The sequence below is a fragment of the Heptranchias perlo genome, chromosome 36 (genome assembly GCF_035084215.1).
Source record: "Heptranchias perlo isolate sHepPer1 chromosome 36, sHepPer1.hap1, whole genome shotgun sequence".
Taxonomy (NCBI): Eukaryota; Metazoa; Chordata; class Chondrichthyes; order Hexanchiformes; family Hexanchidae; genus Heptranchias; species Heptranchias perlo.
The window spans coordinates 14,496,214-14,518,948 of record NC_090360.1 but is presented as its reverse complement, the minus strand read 5'-3'; the positions used below and the strand labels follow the sequence as shown (position 1 = coordinate 14,518,948).

Here is a 22,735-nt window from a genome sequence, read left to right as displayed (position 1 = left end):
TCAAGGGATATGGGAACAGGGCGGGAAAGTGGAGTTGAGGTAGAAGATCAGCCATGATCCTTTTGAATGGCGGAGCAGGCTTGAGGGGCCATATGGCCTACTCCTGCTCCTTGTTCTTACGTTCTTATATCTCCTAGAAGTTTGGTTTTGTCCTCCTTGTCGAACGCTTCAACAAGATTTAACTCTTTTAAAGCTCAACTCCACTCAAGATTTGCAAATCGTTCCCATAGGGAAAGCTTTTGATTCAATAAACAACCCCTCTCTCACCCCTAGCCTCCAACATTTCTTGTTCTTTTCTATGTTATCAATACAACTAGCTGGTTCTCCTCTGAACTTTCTTCTATTGTTCCATCTAAGCTCTGAATATGCCGTCCTACGTACTTTTCTCCTCCTTCCTACAGCTCTACCATTCCAAAAGCAATTATTAGTCAACCATGTGAGGAATCAGGGTGGCGGGGAAAAGAGTCAACATCCCCCAAGGCACAGTGCAGTGACACACTAAGAGGTCGGTGCACCATTTCAAACATCAAATTCAGGAAATTTCACTGAATGACACAGGACTGCAAAAGCAGTGTGAAAATACAGGCCGAGAAAGATTTACAATCACTGCAAGAAGCATTTCTGAGAGATAAATTGCAAAAACTTCCGCTTTTAATGTCACAAACACAAAACATGTAATAACAGAAACAACCGAGGGAATTGTTGTGCATGTAAATCCTCTTGTGATCCTTACTAGAGACTTTAATCTTTGAAACCTGGTCAACAGTTACCGAAAGATTTTATTCACTGCCTGTGGTCTGAGTGTGCGAGGGGAGGAGATTTGCTGCAGATTGCCATTAACCCTACTTGTACATTGTTTTTGGCTAATGATTAAACAAATTGTTTTTTAGAAAACAAACAGTAAAGTACAGTCGCTGTAACCTTGGGGTAGGTTGTAGCTGTAGTAACTGGTAAAATCCACAGTCTGATGGGTAAACCACTGAAGAATCCTTGTTTGCAAAACACAGTGTGTGTGGAGGGGCGGAGGCAGAGGGCCAAGTTACAATCCACAGTGTCAACTTAAAGATCTTGGTGCAGAAATCTGCTTTCAAAGGTAAATGAGATTCTTATAAACTTTCTGTGGAGATGTATGCCTGACATGCGGATATAGCCGTCTGGAGGATAATGTTGTCTGTTTGATTTTTAAGAGATCCTCGGACCAATTGGTGAGATATTGATCCGAATGGCTGCTACAAGATTTTGGGCAGTGTTGGATCGTATTTGCAGGATCCTTGGGATAGTAACTGCTGCAGGTATGTGAAATAGACCAGAACTGTATTGGTGTCAGCCGCCAATAACTTGTGATTTGTGGTGTACCACTCTTCTTCTGAGAATTGAACCTCGTATACAGGCAACCCTTATTAACTGAATAGTGCATTTTTCACTCCTGGAATTTGGATCAAAATATTAGAACTTACTGTTGTACAATGCCTCACAGTGGTTCTTAACTGGGTTAAAAGGTTGTTCTATAAAATGTTTTGCACTGATGATTCTTAACTTACTGCCATCTGGTAGCATTGTTATTTTTAATACCGTTTATTTCTCGTGTTTTTGCATGGACAGTTATTAATAAATTGAAAACAGAAGTGAGTTTTTCACAGCAAAAACTTTACAGGGCAGTCTGATATAACAGCGTTTTTCAAACTTTCCTATGTTTGCACAGGACCCACTACAAATGTTGAAAAGTTCTCGGGTCTAACTTTTGACAGGGAGTGCCAGCTACCCAACAGAAAACTGCACTCTCATTACTGAGAATGATTTTTATTAGTTTCCAGCAACAGAAGTAACACACTAGTAAGTGAAAAATAAAATCAGAATTAGATGGGCAGAAATCTGACGACCTCATGAACCTGCTGGGATCATCTCATGATTCTCCTGCTCCAATTTGAAAACCTCTATGATTGAGGATGCCAGAAAGTAGGTGGTTGGGTGTGGCATTGCAGATCACTGCTTAAGGTTGGGGTAAGGGGCAGGTAGTAGTTGAACATGAGTCTAGGGTATGGTCCTGTGTCATTCAGTATATTAAAACTCATTCAAAAGATGTTCCGTTTGTAAAGAAAATAAAGTATGGAACCTGGGTTAAAAAAAAATTATTTAATAGGACAAACAGACAAAAATGATTCAGTTAGAAGGTCTGAATACAATGGGTGCAGATATAAAATGGTTTATATGTTTATTTAACAGAAATGCTCATTTTTATCATTTACTTAAGTGGAGAGAGGTAAGAGTGTTATTTGCTTTGCTCATTGTGGGCTACCTCTCTGTCCTTCCTTCATCTCACTTGTTTTCACTTTAATGTTTCTACATGTCTTTTACATTGTGTAGATGGTAATTTTGAGATGCTGCACCTCAATGTTCTTTGGAGAAATCTAGGTAAAGGGTCAAAGCCCATAGTTCAGAACAGGTTGAAAGGAACAGGATAGAAGATGAGAAGAATCAAGAAGTGATTGGGTGATGCCAAGCTTATGTTTAAAGAGTTCCACAGCTCTGAGGTCCTGAGAAAGAGTGAATTGAAAGAGGACACAGTGCAATGAGTATTGATTTCAACACTGTGAGGCTGGAGGGACAAGAAACAGTGGGTAATATGGACCTTATGAGGGACAAGATCAGTGCCATAGTAGTGTCAACAAAATGAAGAGAAACAAGAAAGAATGTGGCAGAGAAGTTGGAGGCTAGAGGTGAGGGAAAGGTTGCTTATCAGACAACAAGTTTCTCCTTGGCTCTTGTCCAGAAATACAAAAGAGGTGTTAGGTGAGTCTCCCCAGATATGGAAATAGAATTCAACTTTCGAGCACATCTGATGTTCTCTGGTAAAATATTGCAGAATATTTACTGAATGTGTTGAATCCTGCTAATCTATAGCGAAGTCAAAATTAGTTCATAACTTTTAGTTATCACAGACATACGGGGTGCTTCTGTGATATGGGGTCCCACAGAAAATCATCGAATCACACCTATAGTGCACTGACAGCATAACAGGCCCAAAAGCTGAAAAGCCCCTCACTCACACTCACAACTGGAATAGTGTATATTATTATAAAAAGTAATGATATTTACTTTAAGGATTTATATTTGGACAAAGCACTAATGGGTTAAAACCCCTCAGCTCGCTAACAAAGTCATGAACCCATTTAAAAATGTTGTTGAAACAGTGCACAGAAGAATTTCAATCACTGATTTAACATTGTTATTGGAGCAGCCGCCAGCATTTTAATGCAGATTTTGAAATGATCTTTTGTATCACGAGAGCCAACATCAGCATTCACCTCCTACAAATCATCCCCTTCTGCAATAAAGGATGAGAAGCAGTAGATATTTTCTGTAAAAAGCAAATCCCTGATCAGTTAAACGTTCTAATCTAACCTCAGGGTCCAGATTATGTTTACAAGCCACTTAAACTTTGCCCTCCTGAATTTCTCACTATTAGAGTACAATCCAGTAAACTAGTGATCCATTATTTTTTTTATGCAATAAATGTTTAAATAAGATTTCGCTAGTGCTCCACAGATTAAATACTTTCTTTAACTCGTTCCTGGCCAAAGTAGTTAAACGGGATTGTACATTGAAAATCCTGGAAATTCTTCAAATATCCGGTTGGGAAAAGGTTCAGAATCAACGTGGAAACATTTATGGTGTTAGGGCAGTAAAACAGTGCTGATACCAGATGGGTAAAATACCTTAAACCTTATTCTTGGTACATTTTAAGTTTTGTCTGAATGAGGTTCCATTCTACACTACAGAGGAAACTGGAGGACATGTGTCTGACGCATTGCCAGCCCAAGAGGGGGTCAGATTCCCACTGCTAATGAAACTGGCAGCACTACTTTTATATTATGTCAACTCCGGCCATTATGCTGCAGGTGACGCAATCCGAAAACAAGGTTTGAGCCATGTAATTGAAATAAAATAGTTTGTTAGTTCCAAAGAAATTAAATGCATTTGATTGTCATACTGTCAAATTGTGCCAGATTTATGTCAAAATCATAATTAAATTAATACCACATTGCAAGCATACAGCATTTTACAGACTAGTGTATGCAGCACTGCAATTGGTATTCTACACAGCAATGTACACAGCACTTTACTTGGTATTCTACACTGCATTGTGTACCAACTGTACACAGTATTCTACACAGCAATATATACCAATTGTACACGGTATTCTACACAGCAATGTATACAGCACTATACACGGTATTCTACACAGCAATGCGTACTGACTGTACACGGCATTCTACATAGCAATGTACACAGCACTGTCCACGGTATTCTACACAGCAATGTATACAGCACTGTACACAGTATTCTACATAGCAATGTATACAGCACTCTACACGACATTCTACATAACAATGTATACAGCACTGTACACGACATTCTACATAACAATGTATACAGCACTGTACACGACATTCTACATAACAATGTATACAGCACTGTACACGACATTCTACATAGCAATGTATACAGCACTGTACACGACATTCTACATAACAATGTATACAGCACTGTACACGACATTCTACATAGCAATGTATACAGCACTGTACACGACATTCTACATAACAATGTATACAGCACTGTACACGACATTCTACATAACCATGTATACAGCACTGTACACGACATTCTACATAGCAATGTATACAGCACTGTACACAGTATTCTACATAGCAATGTATACAGCACTGTACACGACATTCTACATAACAATGTATACAGCACTGTACACGACATTCTACATAGCAATGTATACAGCACTGTACACGACATTCTACATAGCAATGTATACAGCACTGTACACGACATTCTACATAACAATGTATACAGCACTGTACACGACATTCTACATAGCAATGTATACAGCACTGTACACGACATTCTACACAGCAATGTATACAGCACTGTACACGACATTCTACATAACAATGTATACAGCACTGTACACGACATTCTACATAACAATGTATACAGCACTGTACACGACATTCTACATAGCAATGTATACAGCACTGTACACGACATTCTACATAACAATGTATACAGCACTGTACACGACATTCTACATAACAATGTATACAGCACTGTACACGACATTCTACATAGCAATGTATACAGCACTGTACACGACATTCTACATAACAATGTATACAGCACTGTACACGACATTCTACATAACAATGTATACAGCACTGTACACGACATTCTACATAGCAATGTATACAGCACTGTACACGACATTCTACATAACAATGTATACAGCACTGTACACGACATTCTACATAGCAATGTATACAGCACTGTACACGACATTCTACATAGCAATGTATACAGCACTGTACACGACATTCTACACAGCAATGTATACAGCACTGTACACGACATTCTACACAGCAATGTATACAGCACTGTCCACGGTATTCTACACAGCAATGTATACAGCACTGTCCACGGTATTCTACAAAGCAATGTATTCAGCAGTGTCCACGGTATTCTACACAGCAATGTATACAGCACTGTACACGGTATTCTACACAGCAATGTATTCAGCACTGTACGCAGATTGAGGCATATTTTAATAATGGGAATGTAGCTGCATGGTTAGAGGAATTACTGTGGGACAAGAATCAGAGAGTGGGTGTAAATGGATGTTTTCGGGTTGGTGGGATGTGGGGAGTGGTGTGCGCAAGGATCCATTCTGGGACCTCTTCTGTTTACCACTTATATAAATTATTGGGACATAAGCACAGGACAAATGAAAAATCACAGAAAACAAACAAAAAAAAATTAAGAAATACAACAAATCAAGCATGTAATTTATTTCACCTTCCACAAACTGGGGATTGGTTCAAGGGCACCTCAGAAGTACACCAACCCACACACTTACCTACTGGGCCATCTGGGCAAAGCTGATTGTCAAATGATTTGCAAATGCAGTCTTCTGTAGTTTGGGTGCAAAAGTGCAGAGTGGAGTGAGGGCATGGCTGGAACTATGGCACTAAGGCAGGCAAAAATGGAAATTTAAGGACAACTAATTACATATCTCTTGGAGATACTGAATGAAATATTTTTCAAACTCTGCACTCTGAGCATCATAATGTTATGATGGATACGTAATGGCACAATAATGTCAACAAGCTTCAGAGTAGTTTGAAAACCAGGAAGTAAGAAGGGTTTTATTCAGAGTCAGTATGAATCGGCTCTCTAAACGTGAAGTGAACTCGGGAATGATTCACTCTTGGTTAGCTTGGTGAGGGACTAGCCAAATGTTGGGATGTGAAATAAGATCCTAAGAAGTGAAATTTTTCCCCCAAAAAATCCAGGAAAATTAAAACAGATACTGAACCAGTCCTGGAAATAGTTAGAGAGAACTCAGAACCTTTTTTAAAAAATGAAAAAAAAACATCCATTTAATAAAAAAAGAAAATTCCAAGAGAATCAGTGACGTCATCTGGAAAAGGGGGCTGGGGGTTTATAAATTCAATGGAAAAGAAAATTGGGTGTGGCATTAAACGGGCTGCTGATTCGCTATTGTCTGCTTTGCACTTTCATCAAAGGCCCATTTCACCCCCAATGGGTGTTGTACCCTTGATATGGAAACCCAAATACAAGTCCCGGTGTTCACTAAAATAGACAATAGACAATAGACAATTGCGTTTCCTAGAGGGTTTGAATTTCTCCAGCTTCACCTGGATAAGGAATAATACCTATGGGGCACTTTCCTCATTGCATACCTTGAAGCATCAACTTCGATCAGTAGGAGCACTCTTGCCTCTGAACCCAGAAGGTTGTGGGTTCAAGTTTCACTTCAGGATGGCAGTATATAATCTAAAATGCCACTTCAGTGCAGTGCTGAGAGAGTGCTGCATTGCTGGCAGTGCCATTTTCGAATGAGACGTTAAACCCACATTTGTCTTTTCAGGCGGATGTAAAAGATCCCATGGCACTTAGAACAGGGAGTTCTCCCTTTGTCCTGGCCAACACTCAACCAACACCACCTAAACAGATTAACTGGGCATCCATCTTGTTGCTGTTTGTGCGCAAATTGGCTGCCACATTTCCCCACAAAAACAATATTGACTACACTGCAAAAAGTAATTGGTTGTGAAGCACTTTCGTATATCCTGAGAATGTGAAAGATGCTATATAAATGCAAGTCTTTCTTCCCCTTGGTAGAAATTGATAGCATCTGTCAAAATGTCTGCAGGCCAGGAGGAATGTCGGGCAAAACACTGGAGGGTTATCTTTGGGTAGCAAAAAAACAGAGGAGCATGATTTGTGTGTTAGCACCAGCAGAGACGCTATCGATTATAGATATTGCAGACACAACGTTAATATTTAATGTTACCATAGTAACAGCAAAGACCGACAAGAGAACCTTTTTTAAAACCCTTCGATCCAGAAATTCTCAGGTCTTTCCCAGTCGTGGACTGCAAGAGCCACAGATTAATGGTCATACGAACCATAACAGATCTCTGCACAAGTCAATAGCTCAGAAGCATGCCAAGCCCCACCACACCAAGTTCTCTGAGTTTCTCCCTTCCTGTGAGTAAACAATAACTCTGGTACAAAATACTGCAAAGCAGCAGGTGCTATTTTTGCAAAAATTAGTAATGTTTTAAAAATGCTCGACGAGTACAAGTAAACAAATTTAAAACAAACTGTGGAAATTGTAGGCAAATGGTCATCTCATTCCTATATGTTCCCCAGGGGTCAGTATTAGGAACACTGCTCTTTTTGATATATATTAATGACCTGGACTTGGGTATAGAGGGTAGAATTTCAAAGTTTGCAAATGACACGAAACTCAGAAATGCAGTAAACCATGTGGAGGATAGTAACAGACATCAGGAGTATGCAGACAAACTGGTGAAATGGGTAGACACGTAGCAGACGAAATTTAACACAGAGAAGTGTGAAGTGACGCATTTTGGTAGGAAGAATGAGGAGAGGCAATATAAACTAAATGGTACAATTCTAAAGTGGTTGCAGGAACAGACAGACCTGTGGGTGCACATACACAAATTTTTGAAGGTGGCAGGACAAGTTGAGAAGGCTGTTTAAAAAAAACCATATGGGATCCTGGGCTTTATTAATAGAGGCATAGAGTACAAAAGCAAGGAAGTTATGCTGAACCTTTACAAAATGCTGGTTAGGCCTCAGCTGGAGTATTGTGTTGAATTCTGGGCACCACACTTTAGGAAGGACGTCAAGCCCTTAGAGAGGGTGCAGAAGAGATTTACTAGAATGGTCCCAGGGATGAGGGACTTCAGTTATGTGGAGAGACTGGAGAAGCTGAGGCTGCTCTTCTTAGAACAGAGAAGGTTAAGGGGAGATTTGATAGAGGTGTTCAAAGTCATGGCAGAGCAAATAAGAAGAAACTGTTTTCAGGGATAGAGGGTTGGTAACCAGAGGACACAGATTTAAAGGGATCAGCAAAAGAGCCAGAGGCGACATGAGGAAACATTTTTTTACGCAGCGAGTTGTAATGATCTGGAATCCACTACCTGAAAGTGTGCTGGAAGCAGATTCAATAGAAACTTTCAAAAGGGAATTGGATGAATGCTTGAAGGGAAAAAATTTAGAGGGCTATGGGGAACGAGCAGGGGAATGGGACTAATTGGATTGCTCTTTCAAAGAGATGACACAGGCACGATGGGCCAAATGGCCTCTTCCTGTGCTGTACTTACTATGATACTATCACATGATATCAGTTCACTGAAAGTTGTATCTTTTTATTTCCCCTCCTCTATTAAAGATGCTAAACCATGCTAAAAGTACAATTCCACAGTTACCAACAGACCTCTTGTATTTCACTTGTGACCATTCTTCATGTGTGAGCCTACACTGTTGTTAGTTGACTATTTAACCATGGGAACATCACAGCTAGCCCAGATTCTGTCCTCACCCAAGGTCCAAGCAGACACACCTTCATGAGGAGCAGGAGCCCTGGCTGATTGTTATTTATCCCTCCCGATCTCAGCGTGTTGTTGCCAGTGGCAGTGCCTGCCTGCCATTCACACTGAGATTCACAGTCCATCAAGCCACCAAACTTAGCAGTGGAAGCACAAAGTGGAGAAAAGGAGGGACTGCTGATGATCCATACGGGTGAAAAAAGGTCATCCCACTCCAAGGAAGAGGAGGTTAGAACCACTCAGCCCTAAGTCAACCCTTTCCAATGCCAGTGATACCAAAACAGGCTTGTGACTGATCCATTCTGATCCTTGGGGAATAGCACCTAGGTGCCAATGGTAATATTTAATGAAGGCAGCACATTAGGTGATTTTCCTCCTATCTGAGTCAGTGGGAAACACTATTTTCTCTGACTGACCAATGGTCCAATTTGATTTAAGACGGTTTGGCTTGTGATGACAGATCCACTTAGGGCTGTGCGACTGGAATACTCCCATTGTGCAATGTATAGTAGGTCGTCAATTAATCAGTCCATTTTAGTTTACAATGTGGTCTCTATAAGAAGCTGTTGTAAATAGTGCAAAGAGTTTAGCTTGATCAAGATGTCAGTGATGGACCTGAACCTCTTGATCATAGAGGCTTAGCAGGACAGACCTGCAAACATACCAAGAAAAGGATTAACAATCAATGTTCCTTTTGCACACGTAATTTTAATTCCACTCATTTGTTCCAAATTTTAACTTTTATCCAGAATATACTGGTTTAAATCCACTGTTTGGACCCCGGAGCAGGGCTGCTTTATATTTGTGTATATCTGGTCGATTTACACTAAACATATTCTTTAATTTGGAAACTAGGTCGAATCATCACCCCTGTGTAATGTAACAGTTCTACAGCTTAGAGGCTTGGTAGCTACAGTATTAGAATGATGAACTCAAAAGTTCAAAGCCAAACTCAAATCTGTTGGGCTGAGAGTCATGGAGCACATGCAGAGAAAAAACTGGCCAAGGAGGGACTCCCTTCTTGCACCACTCAACAGTGTCCTCTGGTGGGTTGAACAAGCAACAGCACTGATGGAGCCTAAAAAAATCTCTGCAAACTAGGACATGCACAGAGAACTAACTGCAACCCGATTGATTATCATGTTAGACCTCAACGCTCCGAGGCACTGATTCCTGGTAAAGTCACATGCTCTGGCAAAGAAACCTCAATTGTTCCTCCGATATCTCAGTTGGTAAATACACTCTCTAATGTGGAACTGAGTCACATGGATGGGGGAGAGTCACAGTTCACATTCCTCAGATGTGCTGAGTTAGATGGGTGGAGCTGGAGCAGCAGTGGGCAGACTCCAATTGGTCTCAGTATCCCATGTTTAAAGAAATAAGAATCAGCCAGCGTTCCTGCTTCTGCTGGCAATTACATAGAATTTACTGCACGGACACAGGCCATTCGGCCTAACTGGTCTATGCCGGTGTTTATGTTCCACATGAGCCTCCTCTCACCCTATCAGAATATCCTTCTATTCCTTGCTCCGTATTATGTGTTTATCTGGCTTCCCCTTAAATGAATCTATGCTATTCGCCTCAACTATTCCTTGTGGTAACAAGTTCCACATTCTAACCACTCTCTGGGTAAAGAAGTTTCTCCTGAATTCTCCATTGGATATATTAGTGACTATCTTATATTTATGACCCCAATAAAGTGACTCCTTCAATGTTGACAGTTCACCTCATGCTTAGATCGTCCTTTTGTCCTTTACCCAATACAGAGCCCACAACTTGGAGGAAATGGGCCTCTGAGGTTCCATTAGTTTCAAGTTCAAACTCTGTATTTTCTGTTTATTTCTCACTGATCCTTTCCATGGGCCCATTATATGCATCTTAGTGTTGTTACAGCATCAAATCTGATTGTCTTTAGAACTGCATCTTTTGTTATGAACGATTTACACAGTTTATTAAAATAGATTATTCTGGCTCATCGCCAGTTCTGTTACTGAACCAGCAGACTGTCTAGATAATTACTGCCTTCATTATTCTGCTAGCTCACTGATTCATGGGTGAAGCAGAATAAAGGATTTAACCCTTGATGGGCTGCATCATCTTCTCTGAAATTAAGCACCAGCTGTTAATATGAAATACAACATTCTATCATGTTGGGCACCTAGTATCCATGGCAAGCATTTACAGGTCAAGTATAGAATGAGTGACATCTCTCTTTGCTGTACCCCAGCAATGTCCTTCACACAATAGCATCCCCTACTGTGATAATGCAACTTTTCTGTATCTACATCAGCTGTATTATGGCCTCTATTGAGTGAGCTTACCAATTAGTGAGACATTTGTGCTGTGAGCTCATGCCAATTAGGAATTAGATTGATACTGCCCATATTAATTCCACATAGGGCCCTTACAGCTAACAGACAGAAGAAACATGCACACCATCAGTCTGAACTTGATTCAAAACCAGATCCTGCTGGTGAAACAGTAATGCATTAACTTACTGCCCTATCCAGTTCCCCTAAGACACAAGGGTTTTTAATTGATTCTGCACTTATTGCAAATTGAACTTTCTCTGGTAGTCTTGCAATGCATTATACCACGCAATAGTCGGGCATGCAATGGACCCTGCAATTCCCTGTACAGTGATTTCCTTAACTGAGGCATACTTTAGGTGGGTGATTTGGCAACTCTCCTACAAATGGAGAAAATGACATGCGAGTGAACCCAGAATGCAATGACTCGCCCATGGTCAGATCAAGGGTAACATTTGCATAGGCCTGGGAACAGTTACCAGCTCAAGTACCTTTTTATATCTACATCATCTCAAAATTTTAAAGACTGGATCATGTTTTCCATTCAAGTCGAGTCCAATTCTTCAAGTTTCTTCTCTTAATTAAAGCCATAGCGACCGTTCAGCATAGAATCATCAGGATAAAGCCAAGTGTGGGAAACAGTAGTCATGAAGAGGGTCTTGATAGCTTTGCCTAACAAAAATCTATCAATCTCAGTTTTGAAATTTTCAATTGACTAGAAACTTTTATTGAATGATCAATGATCTCAATGAGATGACCAGTCTCAACTAGATGAAACTATTACTATTATCAGCAAGCTGTGTGCTTACCAGCCCCTTAAACTGCTGAACTGCATTCTGCTCAGAATGCTGAGTTTGGGGCTTAGAGTTGAAAGCTATGAGCAGAGTTCATTCTATATGGGAAGCCTATTACAAAGTGAAACAACACAAACAATGGAAAATGTAGAGAGTTCATGTAAATGGGTGCTGGCAAACACGTTTGAAGCATTATATCCATGCATGATCACAACAAGCAGGTATCACTGTATACGTCTTCATTGAACAGTAAAATATCAGAACTATGCTACGTGTGGCATAAAGCAGCATTCTTTTCTGTGTGAGCATTCACTCCTGTTGGTACAAAGGGAAAAATACAAAGAAATGTAGGAAAACTTGCACTGGTCTTCAGGAATAGTCTGCTTATAGTCTGTGAACGTTGTGTTCACATTTTCCAAATCTACGAAAGGCTCAAAAGGTTAATAAGAGATGCTGGCTCCCCAAATGACTCAGTGTGTTTACCCAGTGAATAGCCAAGCTACATATACCAGCAAAGTCCCTGCTTTGATCCTTGCCCTTTGCTAAGTTAACTGATCTCAGTTAGGTCATTACAATTGGAGTCATCTCCCTTGGATTAGGGAGCAGAAAATCAGACTAGCACTTATTGCCCGATCCTTGTTGCCCTGAGAAGGTAGTGGTGGGCCTTTTTCTTGAACTGCTGTTGGAGGTTCGATACAACTGAGAGTCTTGCTAGGCCACTTCAGAGGGCAGTTAGGAGTCAACCACATTGGTCTGGGACTTGGGCCAGACCAGCTAAGGACTGCAGCCTAAAGGACATTAGCGAACCAGTTGTGTTTTTATGACAATCTGACACCACTCTTACTGTTAACAGCCTTTTATTTCCAGATTTTTCCAACTGAATTCAGATTCTCAAACTACCACAGTGAGATTTGAACTCATATTCTCTGGATTACTAGTCCAAGACTCTGGATTACGCGTCCAGTAATATAACAACTACACTACCGTACCTGAATGATCCCATTGAACATGTACGTCTGTGAACATTGGTTCAGCAGTGATGCCCCCTGTAGTCAGATAACCTGTAGATGCTCAAAATCACATATCTATATTGGCCACTTGGCAACGTACTGTCACTGGTGGAACTCTACCACAGCACAGAATCAACGTCACCAGGATAGAAGGGGTGGAGAGAAATTGTTGGGGGGAACATTACAAATAGAAGTTTTTTTTAAGAAACCATAAGGCTAATGAAAAGCCCATATGACCAAGAGATATTTAGCAGGATTCAATCATCACTAATACAGGCCTCAGTTACATTTGTATGGCTTATACTCAAATAGTTCTTTCTGTGCACTCCTCATGAAAGGAGTTCGGAACCTTTTTCCCTGATCAGACTCTGCCACCTACCTGTTAGAGGGAGCAGTGCTATTCTGTGGTGGTGTGAGGACATTGAAGGCAGCTAACGTTATCAGGAGCAATCCCCAGCAGTAGTTTCTCTGCATGCGTGAGCTAGGATTGCTGCCACAGATTTCAAATGCGTGTTTTTTTTTAATTTGTTCATGGGGGTTGTGAACGTCGCTGGCAAGGCCGGCATTTATTATCCATCCCTAGTTGCCTTGAAAAGGTGGTGAAGGTTACCTTCTTGAATCAAAGCCATGATTGTGTTAGGTAGGGATTCTAGGATTTTCACCCAAAAACAATGAATGAACGGCATTATATATCCAAGTCATTTTATGTGATTCCTGCTGTCTTTTTTGAAGTCTGCCGTGAAAAGAGAGCATCAGATAGCAACCAAATTCTAGTTTTCACTCAAAGTGCTAACTCTGGTGCCAATTTTAATTTTGAAAGTCTGGTTCTAACCCTGATATGAAAATGCTACCTTTCGAAAGTTGAATCATTGATTGTAGGTTGATTTGGTTGAATCATATTGTTTTCAAATGAAGCTTCATTCAAATTTAATTGGTAAGAGACTGAAAGAACTGTTTAACCAGCATTAAATTATTATTAATATATTACTTTCTGTCCATTTAACATGTAGTGCTTCTGGGAGTGGGGATAGACACTGCTGTTCAAGGGCAGTTCAGAAAACTGTCTGTGTACTTGCTGTAAGTATGGAAAGGTGTGATTTCCTTATATTTGTTAATGGTTTATAGCTGTATAAATTATACAGGAGAGATTGAGCTGTTAATGTTTCCTTTTTGTTTTAAGATTTGCAGCAGCAGTGCTTACTATTTTGGAAGGCCCGTATTTTATTGATGTTGTGATTGTCCAGCATTGCCCGTAAGTAGGAATATGATTTTCAAGACCCCATTGCTACAATAATCCTATGTGTCTTGATACCAGATACTGACAACAGCACTGATGATATCCCTTTCTAACAGCACTGTGGGAGAACCTTCACCACACGGACTGCAGTGGTTCAAGAAGGCGGCTCACCACCACCTTCTCAAGGGCAATTAGGGATGGGCAATAAATGCCGGCCTCGCCAGCGACGCCCACATCCCATGAACGAATTTTTTAAAAATCTCCATCATGGAGCATAAATACTTTTAATCTGATGCTACTGGGAGCATGCAATTTACTCTACTTTCTGCTCCTAAGTCACTTTTTACATGAAAAACAATTTGAATAATACAGCAATTCGAATTAACTAACCTTGAATTAAGAATAGACTATATAAAGTTTTCAATGAAAATGGCAAGTGAGGAAAAATACACCCATGGCTTAAAAAAAAATCATACTGGATTCCCTTGGGCGTTCTCCTGAATGGCTGCCCTAACTTTGGTGGAAGATTGATAGAAACCCTGTTTACACCCGTAGCAGCCCGCTTGATTGGCACCCCATCCACCACCCTAAACATTCACTCCCTTCACCACCGGCGCACTGTGGCTACAGTGTGTACCATCCACAGGATGCACTGCAGCAACTCGCCAAGGCTTCTTCGACAGCACCTCCCAAACCCGCGACCTCTACCACCTAGAAGGACAAGAGCAGCAGGAACAGAGGAACAACACCACCTGCACGTTCCCCTCCAAGTCACACACCATCCCGACTTGGAAATATATCGGCGTTCCTTCATCGTCGCTGGGTCAAAATCCTGGAACTCCCTTCCTAACAGCACTGTGGGAGAACCGTCACCACACGGACTGCAGCGGTTCAAGAAGGCGGCTCACCACCACCTTCTCAAGGGCAATTAGGGGTGGGCAATAAATGCCGGCCTCGCCAGCGACGCCCACATCCCATGAACGAATAAAAAAAAACACCCATAACTGGGGTTTCCGTCGAAGTTACACCAGCCAATTGGGCGAACCCTCGAGGAAATTCATCAGCTCAGTCTTTATTTGTTTGAAAATTTCTCATGTCCATTGATTTCCCAACCCCATTCCAGTCTCTCTCTCTCTCTCTCTCACTCACACACACACAGAGACACAGACACACACCTTCTAAGTTTAGGTTCTAGCACGTAAAAAATATATTTTGCCCATTGAATCATATCATTAATATCAATCATTTACAGTGAGAAATAGCATACATTTCCACTATAAAATCGCTCGTCTTCTTTTTGTTTTAATTCCATTTTGTCCAATCAACAAATGCTGACTTCTCACATGCTAAATATTTAGTGGAAAGAGCTATGAATCAGCAGCTTGCCCACATATTGTGACCAGTAAAAAAGCCTCAATTCTGAGAAAACAGATCAAGTTGTGGTTGTAGTAAGCAAACAAGATTGCATCTTGTTCCAGGAGAGGGTCCAAAATCACATCTCAAAATGAAAAATTGCTTTAAATCCATTTTGGTTAAAAATGAAAAAGTGTATTTAAATCCACCAGTTAAAATGAATTCTTCTGTCTTGGTTTCTTATCCTCTCTCCTGTATTGTGATATTACTGTAGGCAGTAGAATTCTAAAAATCGCTGTTGTCCTTTTAGCACTTTATTTGAAAAAACTGACAGCAAGGTTTGGAACCTGTGGAAGAAGACTGTGAGGCCCAATGGGTTACAGAAATTTCTTACATTCATCTTTCTGTCCGTGACTTGCTTCTTGCACCCGGTCCTTATTTGGCATGCGACTATTCCAGGTGAGTGAAATACTTATTAATTTGCAAGTTGATTTTCTGGTCCCTCCCGTGTGCCGTGTGCCATTTTACAAACAAGTGAGAGGACAGGTGGGCAGCAACAAGTTTGCAGGCCTTTGATGTGAGATATGTGAGAGTAGTAAAGGGTGATTCATCCTTGTGTTCTCCTTTTGGTCCCTGTGCACTTAGAACTTCTCCTTGATGTATCCTCAGAACATAGGAATTGCTAGACAATAAAAGACCAAGGTCCATCTACCACCCTGGTAGTCGCATAATACAACAATAATAGAGTTGTTGACTAATCAGAGCAAACAATCTCTATCAATTAGTCTACAACAGACCCAGACATGAGGTAAGGAAAACTCCAGTGGTGGAGAACTTTGGGAACCATAGATCCAAAGTTATCTGTTCCTCCCACGCATGCTACACTTACCATATGCCTCAAATTACTCATATACTGCATCCGAAAATGTTACTTTCTGAGAATCGGCCCAAGACAGAACTAATCAAATGTACAATCATGAGTGGGAATTCCAAAGCACATCTGGCCTATCTCTGGTCAAAGACAATAGTACATCAGTGCACTGCGCCATCAGGCTATCTTGTCAGTAAGACAATTTAAATCACCACAATGCATTATGACAATATATGAACGTACGAACAATGACGGACAGGGAAAGACCCTCTGGTCCATCCAGCCTGTCCCACACAATTGTGATACCTTGTACATCACAATATACACACTCCCCACCCCACCCAAAACCACGTGATCTTCTGGGAGAGGCAAAATAATCAGATAAAAACCCAGGTCAATTTGGGGGGGGGGAAATCCAGGAAATTCCTCTCCAACCCCCACCCCACAGGCGATCGAAACTACTCCAGGTGATCGCTCTGGCCCTGATAATTCTGTGCAGTGCCTAACTTTGCATGAGGTGATCTCCGCCCCAGTCAGAAACAGGTCCAGCTCTTGCTTGAAGGAATAAAGCAAATCGGCATCGACCGCACAAGCCGGCAGCCTGTTCCAGAGGTCCACTATTCTTTGAGAGAAGAACGACCTCCTGACATCTAACTTAATTCTGGCCTTATACAACTTAAAATTGTGACCCCTGGTCCTTCCTAACGTATTTAATTGGAACAAACTGTCAACTCGAACACAATCTATTCCCGTCTTCATCTTATAAAACTTGATCAAATTACCCCTGAGTCTATGCTTCTCTAAAGTGTAGAGTCCCATCTCTTTAAGCTCATCTTGATAACTAAGATGCTTCAAGTGGGGAATTAATCCAGTGGCCCTCCTCTGCACCCTTTTCAAAGCCTCAATATCACCCAACATGTGAAGGAGTCCAAAACTGAACACAGTATTCTAACTGGGGCCTGACCACGGTCTTGTACAAGGATAAAATAGTGTACTTTGTCTTAGACAATTGTCCTATAAATGCACCCCAACACCCTATTTGCTCTAGCTATCGCTTCGCGGCATTGCTCATGAACCTTTAGAGATCTATGTACTAGAACGCCCAGATCTTTCTTTCACTACCTGCTTTAATGCTTTTCCTTGAAAGGTGTATGTATGTTCAGCATTCACTCTGCCCACATGCATAGCACTGCACTTTTCCAAGTTACACATCATTTGCCAGTCACGAGCCAAATCCCCCAACACATCAAGATCCGCCTGAAGCAGTTGAGCATTGACTACAGTCCTGACACTCGCACAAACCTTAGTATCATCTGCAAACTTGCACATCATACCCCCAACACCTAAATCTAGATCATTAATAAAAATAGTAAAGAGCAGCGGTCCCCACACAGATCCCTGTGGGACACCACTGATGACCGGTCTCCAAACGGACCCAAATCCATCTATAATTACTTTCTGCCTACGGCTTCTCAATCCAGGAGAATATATTACCACTAATACCAAAGGCTTCGATCTTGTAGAGAAGCCTCTTATGCGGTACCTTGTCAAAAGCTTTTTGGAAGTCCAAGTAAACAATGTTTACTGGACTTCCCTCATCCACCATCTCGGTGACTTGTTCAAAAAATACAATCAAATTTGTAAGATATGACCTTTTTTTGAAGTCATGCTGGGTGTCCCTAATATGTCCTTTTCTATCTAAGTAATGACATATTGCGTCCCTAATGATTCCCTCAAGCATCTTTCCTACTACTGATGTCAAACTAATGGGCCTATAGTTACATGGATCCATCTTGTCTGCTTTTTTAAAGATGGGGACTATATTAGCCTCCTTCCAGCCTAAGGGTACCATCCCAGAGTGCAGTGAACTATTAAAAATACAGGTAAGGGGCTCGCACAACACGTGTCCCATCTCCCCAAGGACTCTTGGGTGGATATCATCCAGCCCAGCTGCCCTATCTATTCGCAGGTTCCTAATTTTATTTGAAACAATATGTGCATCTATGCTTTATTAACAGTTTTAATATTAACAACATCATTGAATTCTAACAGTAGAGCATCGTCTTCAAGAGTGAAGACCAATGCAAAGTACTCATTTAATATCTCCGCCATATTCCGTGAGTCCTTCGTAATTTGCCCTTGAGCATCCTTCAATGGTCCAATGCAGTTTTTGACAGTTCTCTGACTTCATATAACTGAAAAAGCATTTCCCATTACTTCCACAATTGTCTACGTTCCTCTTTTCCATTATCCTTTTAGCCGATCTAATAGCGGCCTTAATTTCCTTTAGCTGTTCCTGGCACCTAACTCTGTTTAGTTGAATATTCGATGCCTTTAGTTTATAAAAACATTTTTGTTTGCACCTTATTTGTCTTTGTACATGACCAGTCAGTCACCTTGGCTTTTTCTTACCACACTCCCTTCTTTTGAATTTGGGTACATATTTGTCTTCCACATTTTTTACCTTTGTTCTTAAAAACTTTCCACTTATATTCTACATTAGTTTCATCACCCACCCAGTAGGGTTAGCCGATTAAACTGTTCCAAATCTTCTGCCATTTTAGCAAAGTTTGCCCTTCTGAAATGTGTAATTTTTCAGTACCTTTGCTTCTATCAGCCAATTGAAACCGTATAATATTGTGGTTACTGTTACCCAGGAGGCCTGATACAAAGTCAGGCTCAGTACTAAACACTAGATCTAATATGTAATTACCCCTGGTTACCTCATTGACTTGTTGAGTCAGGAAACAGTCCTGTATATTTTCAACAAATTTTTCAGCTACACTTCCCGCCAAAGCGCACTGAACCATCATGCCACTGAATTCCAGGAAAACTAAAGTCACCCATGAAACAAATATGAATAAGTATAACAGTGATCATTTATTTTAAATGGGTTAACGCCTCCACTAAAATAGCAGACAAAGGAATGTCATACAAATACATTAAGCATTAAAGCACTAACATCACCAACAGTAATTTTGGACTCGTATAAAAAAACATTTTATTAGCATTTCAAATCAAAACTACACCGACTTAGATGTCCGAATCCAGATTTATGGTTTTCACCAGTGCAATCTTGAAGTTTAAGGGTAAATTTTCTACTCATGGGCTGCTCCTATTTGATTTTCCGCTATCTGCTCCCAGCAGTTGAGGCTCTATGTCAAGATGAAAACAAAAAATTTAGACCTAAAGAAAGAGCTTGCATTTATATAGTGCCTTTCACAGCCTCAGGACAAACAGCAATCAGATAATGGCCAGATAATCTGTTTTTAGTTATGATGGCCAGGACACCGGGAGAACCCCCTGCTCTTTTCGAATAGGCCCAGGGGATCTTTTATGTCCACCTGAGAGGACAGACAGGGCCTCGGTTTTACACCTCATCCATCTGACAGTGCAGCACTCCTTCAGTACTGCACTAAAGTGTCAGATTAGATTGTGTGCTCTTAAGTCTCAAGTGGGACTTGAACCCACAACCTTCTGACCCAGAAAGAAAGACTTGCATTTATATAGTTTTTTATGACCTCAGGATGCCCCAAAGTGCTTTACAACCAATGAAGTATTTTGGAAATGTAGTCAGTATTGTAATGTAAGAGGCGAGAGTGCTACCACTGAGCCAAGGCTGACAGCTAAGTTTACTTCATTGAAAAATTAATGTAATTATCTGTCTTCAATTAAAAGAGAACAACATTAACAGCAACCACAAAGTAAGAGGTTTAATTTTGAATGTCATTAGGAATATAGGAACATTACAACATTAATGTTGCCATAACGATCTGTTTCAGGCGCCATGTTAATAGTAAGCGGTCTCGCATACTTTGTGCTCAATTTGAGAAAGCGGTTTCAAAAGAAAATGCCAGATGCGAAAGACTCACAGAGATGTTCCCAGGAGTATGTCAATGCTGTGATCCTGACGGATGCTGGTGAGACGGAGCAGACGTATAGCTTCCATCATGACATCAAAAAGAAAAAGCTAGCTTTGGTAAACTATGCGCGTAACATTTTCAAACTCAACAAAGTCAGACCTTTAGCCAATGAAGAAAAAAGGGCCCTTCAAGATAGCACCATCGGTAATACAAACATGACTGTGAAGAACAAACACACACCATTTGAGGAAAGTGTAATTAAAATTATACCATCTGAGCCTGACGGCCTAGAAGAGCAAGAAATGGAGCCGGAAGAAACCACATCTGACAAAGTACCAATTATACCGAAGTGAGGGTTTATTTTGCACTACAGTATAATCAAAGCACAAAATACTGCCATTATGACTGAATATTCGCATCAGTGTATTGGTGACTTCAAGGTATATGCAGAAAGAAAGATTTGATTTTGTATAGAGCCTTTCACATCTCCAGGATACCTGCAAGCACTTCACAGTCAATGAATTGCTTTTGAAATGTAGCCACGGTTGTTTTGTAGGCAAATACAGCAGCCAATTTGCACACAGCAAGGTCCCACAATCAGCAGTAAGATGAGTGGGCAGTTAACCTTTTATCGTAATGTTGGTTGAAGGATCAGTGTTGGCCAGGACACCGTGAGAAAAAGTACCATTGGATCTTTTACGTTTAACTGAATAACCAGATGGTGCCTCAGATTAATGTCTCATTTGCTAGACCTCTGACTATACAGCGCTCCCTCAGTACAGCACTCAAGTTCTAGAGTGCAGCTTAAACCCACAACTTTCTGACTCCGAGTGCTACAAATGAGCCAAGTTGACCCCCATAACCAATACCACTAAAAACTTGATTGTAGCAGCATGATTGTGTGACTCACTAGGGCACTGACCAGCATGCTGAGCCCTGGCAGTGGGGTTAGGGGGAGGATGGGAGTTAATGAAACACGGGTTCAATTCCGCAGGCTACTGACTTGTTTCTCTGAGCTGTGTGACTTTAGAAAAGTGCCGAGTGGAATCAAGGTGCCTCCCTATAGGCTGAAGTGAAAGAGCAGAGGGGGGTTCTAACTATGCAGTTGTCATTCAACTTCCAGTGGCCAGTTTGAAACAGCAATAGTGGACCACCCACTGCATTCACCCAGGGCGGCTGGGGAGAGAATAAAGGGATTTCATACCACCAATATATAGAATATAAGGAGAAGAATTGCTCTGGTTACTATTCGTAACAAAATCATAAGCACATTGTTTTTGAATGCATTTATAACCTTGCCAGATATAGTGACCTGAGCAAGTCTTATCTCTCATTTGTGTTTTTGACCTAAACGAGAATAATTCTGCATGGAGGACAATTAATTGGATAAAGACTGTCAATGACTGTGTAGCTGAGTTTGAAATGTGTACATTGCTACTAAAGGTCAACATTGTGATCACTTTTGTTGGTTCACTTTTTCTTTCCTGGTCCAATCTTATCCTTTTTAGGTTCTTTGTTCTTCCTCATCAACCCCTCCTCTCATCCTCCCCTTTTTACACCAGGCTCTTTCACATGGTAAAAAACTATTAGTTCTGCTTATATTACCAATGAAAACATGGTTCACCTAGTTCTGTAAGGAATAGTAACAAAGCTGGTATTAACATGTGGTGATAAAAACAAGCACTAAAAATTTACAAGACTTCAAGGATTTGGAAACTCAAGCATGGGTGATCCACAATGAATGTATAGTAGACAAAAATGGAGGTTTTTCCCTTTAACACATTATTAAAGGTGTAGGGTGCACTTGGTTTATATATTATTGGAGTATGTTGTAACATTTTATTGTGACAAAAAAAACTTGCTTTGCCTAATGAATGTGTTATTTTAAAAATTGTGTTTTTTTTAATATATATGTACAGTGAAAGAATATAAAAGTTTTAAACAAACACTATTAACAGTGCACTGTCATCAGAGGGGAGAATTCCAATTTGTTCAATTGAGTAACAAAACAGTTTGCATTTCTATTGCACTTCTCACACAAGGGAACCATCTCCACAAGGCAGACATCGAGCAGGAGAAAGGATATGGAAGTTTAGGACGGGACCAAAAGATCAGTTGAACAGAAGGGTTCGTAGGGGGCTTTTGAAAGCAGGAATGGAGGTAACAAAGCAGAGGAATACGAAGGGTCCCAGGAGAGGGGCATTGCGGCTGAAGGAAAGGCTATTAATGAGAGAGCGGGCAATGAGTAAACTAAATGTGGTCTAGCCAAGGTTCTATATAAGTTTAATATAACTTCTCTGCTTTTCAATTCTATTCCTTTAGAAATGAACCATCATGGTGTTGG

General features: G+C 40.7%; 1 protein-coding gene across 1 annotated transcript; it reads left to right on the top strand.

Moving 5' to 3' along the window:
• Nucleotides 1–903: 903 nt before the first annotated feature.
• Nucleotides 904–22,282, top strand: tmem72 (transmembrane protein 72). The gene is made up of 6 exons (XM_067972605.1): nucleotides 904–1,093; nucleotides 1,190–1,292; nucleotides 14,078–14,144; nucleotides 14,248–14,319; nucleotides 15,968–16,116; nucleotides 20,311–22,282. Exons 2-6 carry the CDS (start codon nucleotides 1,223–1,225, stop codon nucleotides 20,742–20,744), a joined length of 792 nt encoding a protein of 263 aa, XP_067828706.1. The 5' UTR covers nucleotides 904–1,093; nucleotides 1,190–1,222; the 3' UTR covers nucleotides 20,745–22,282.
• Nucleotides 22,283–22,735: the final 453 nt, after the last annotated feature.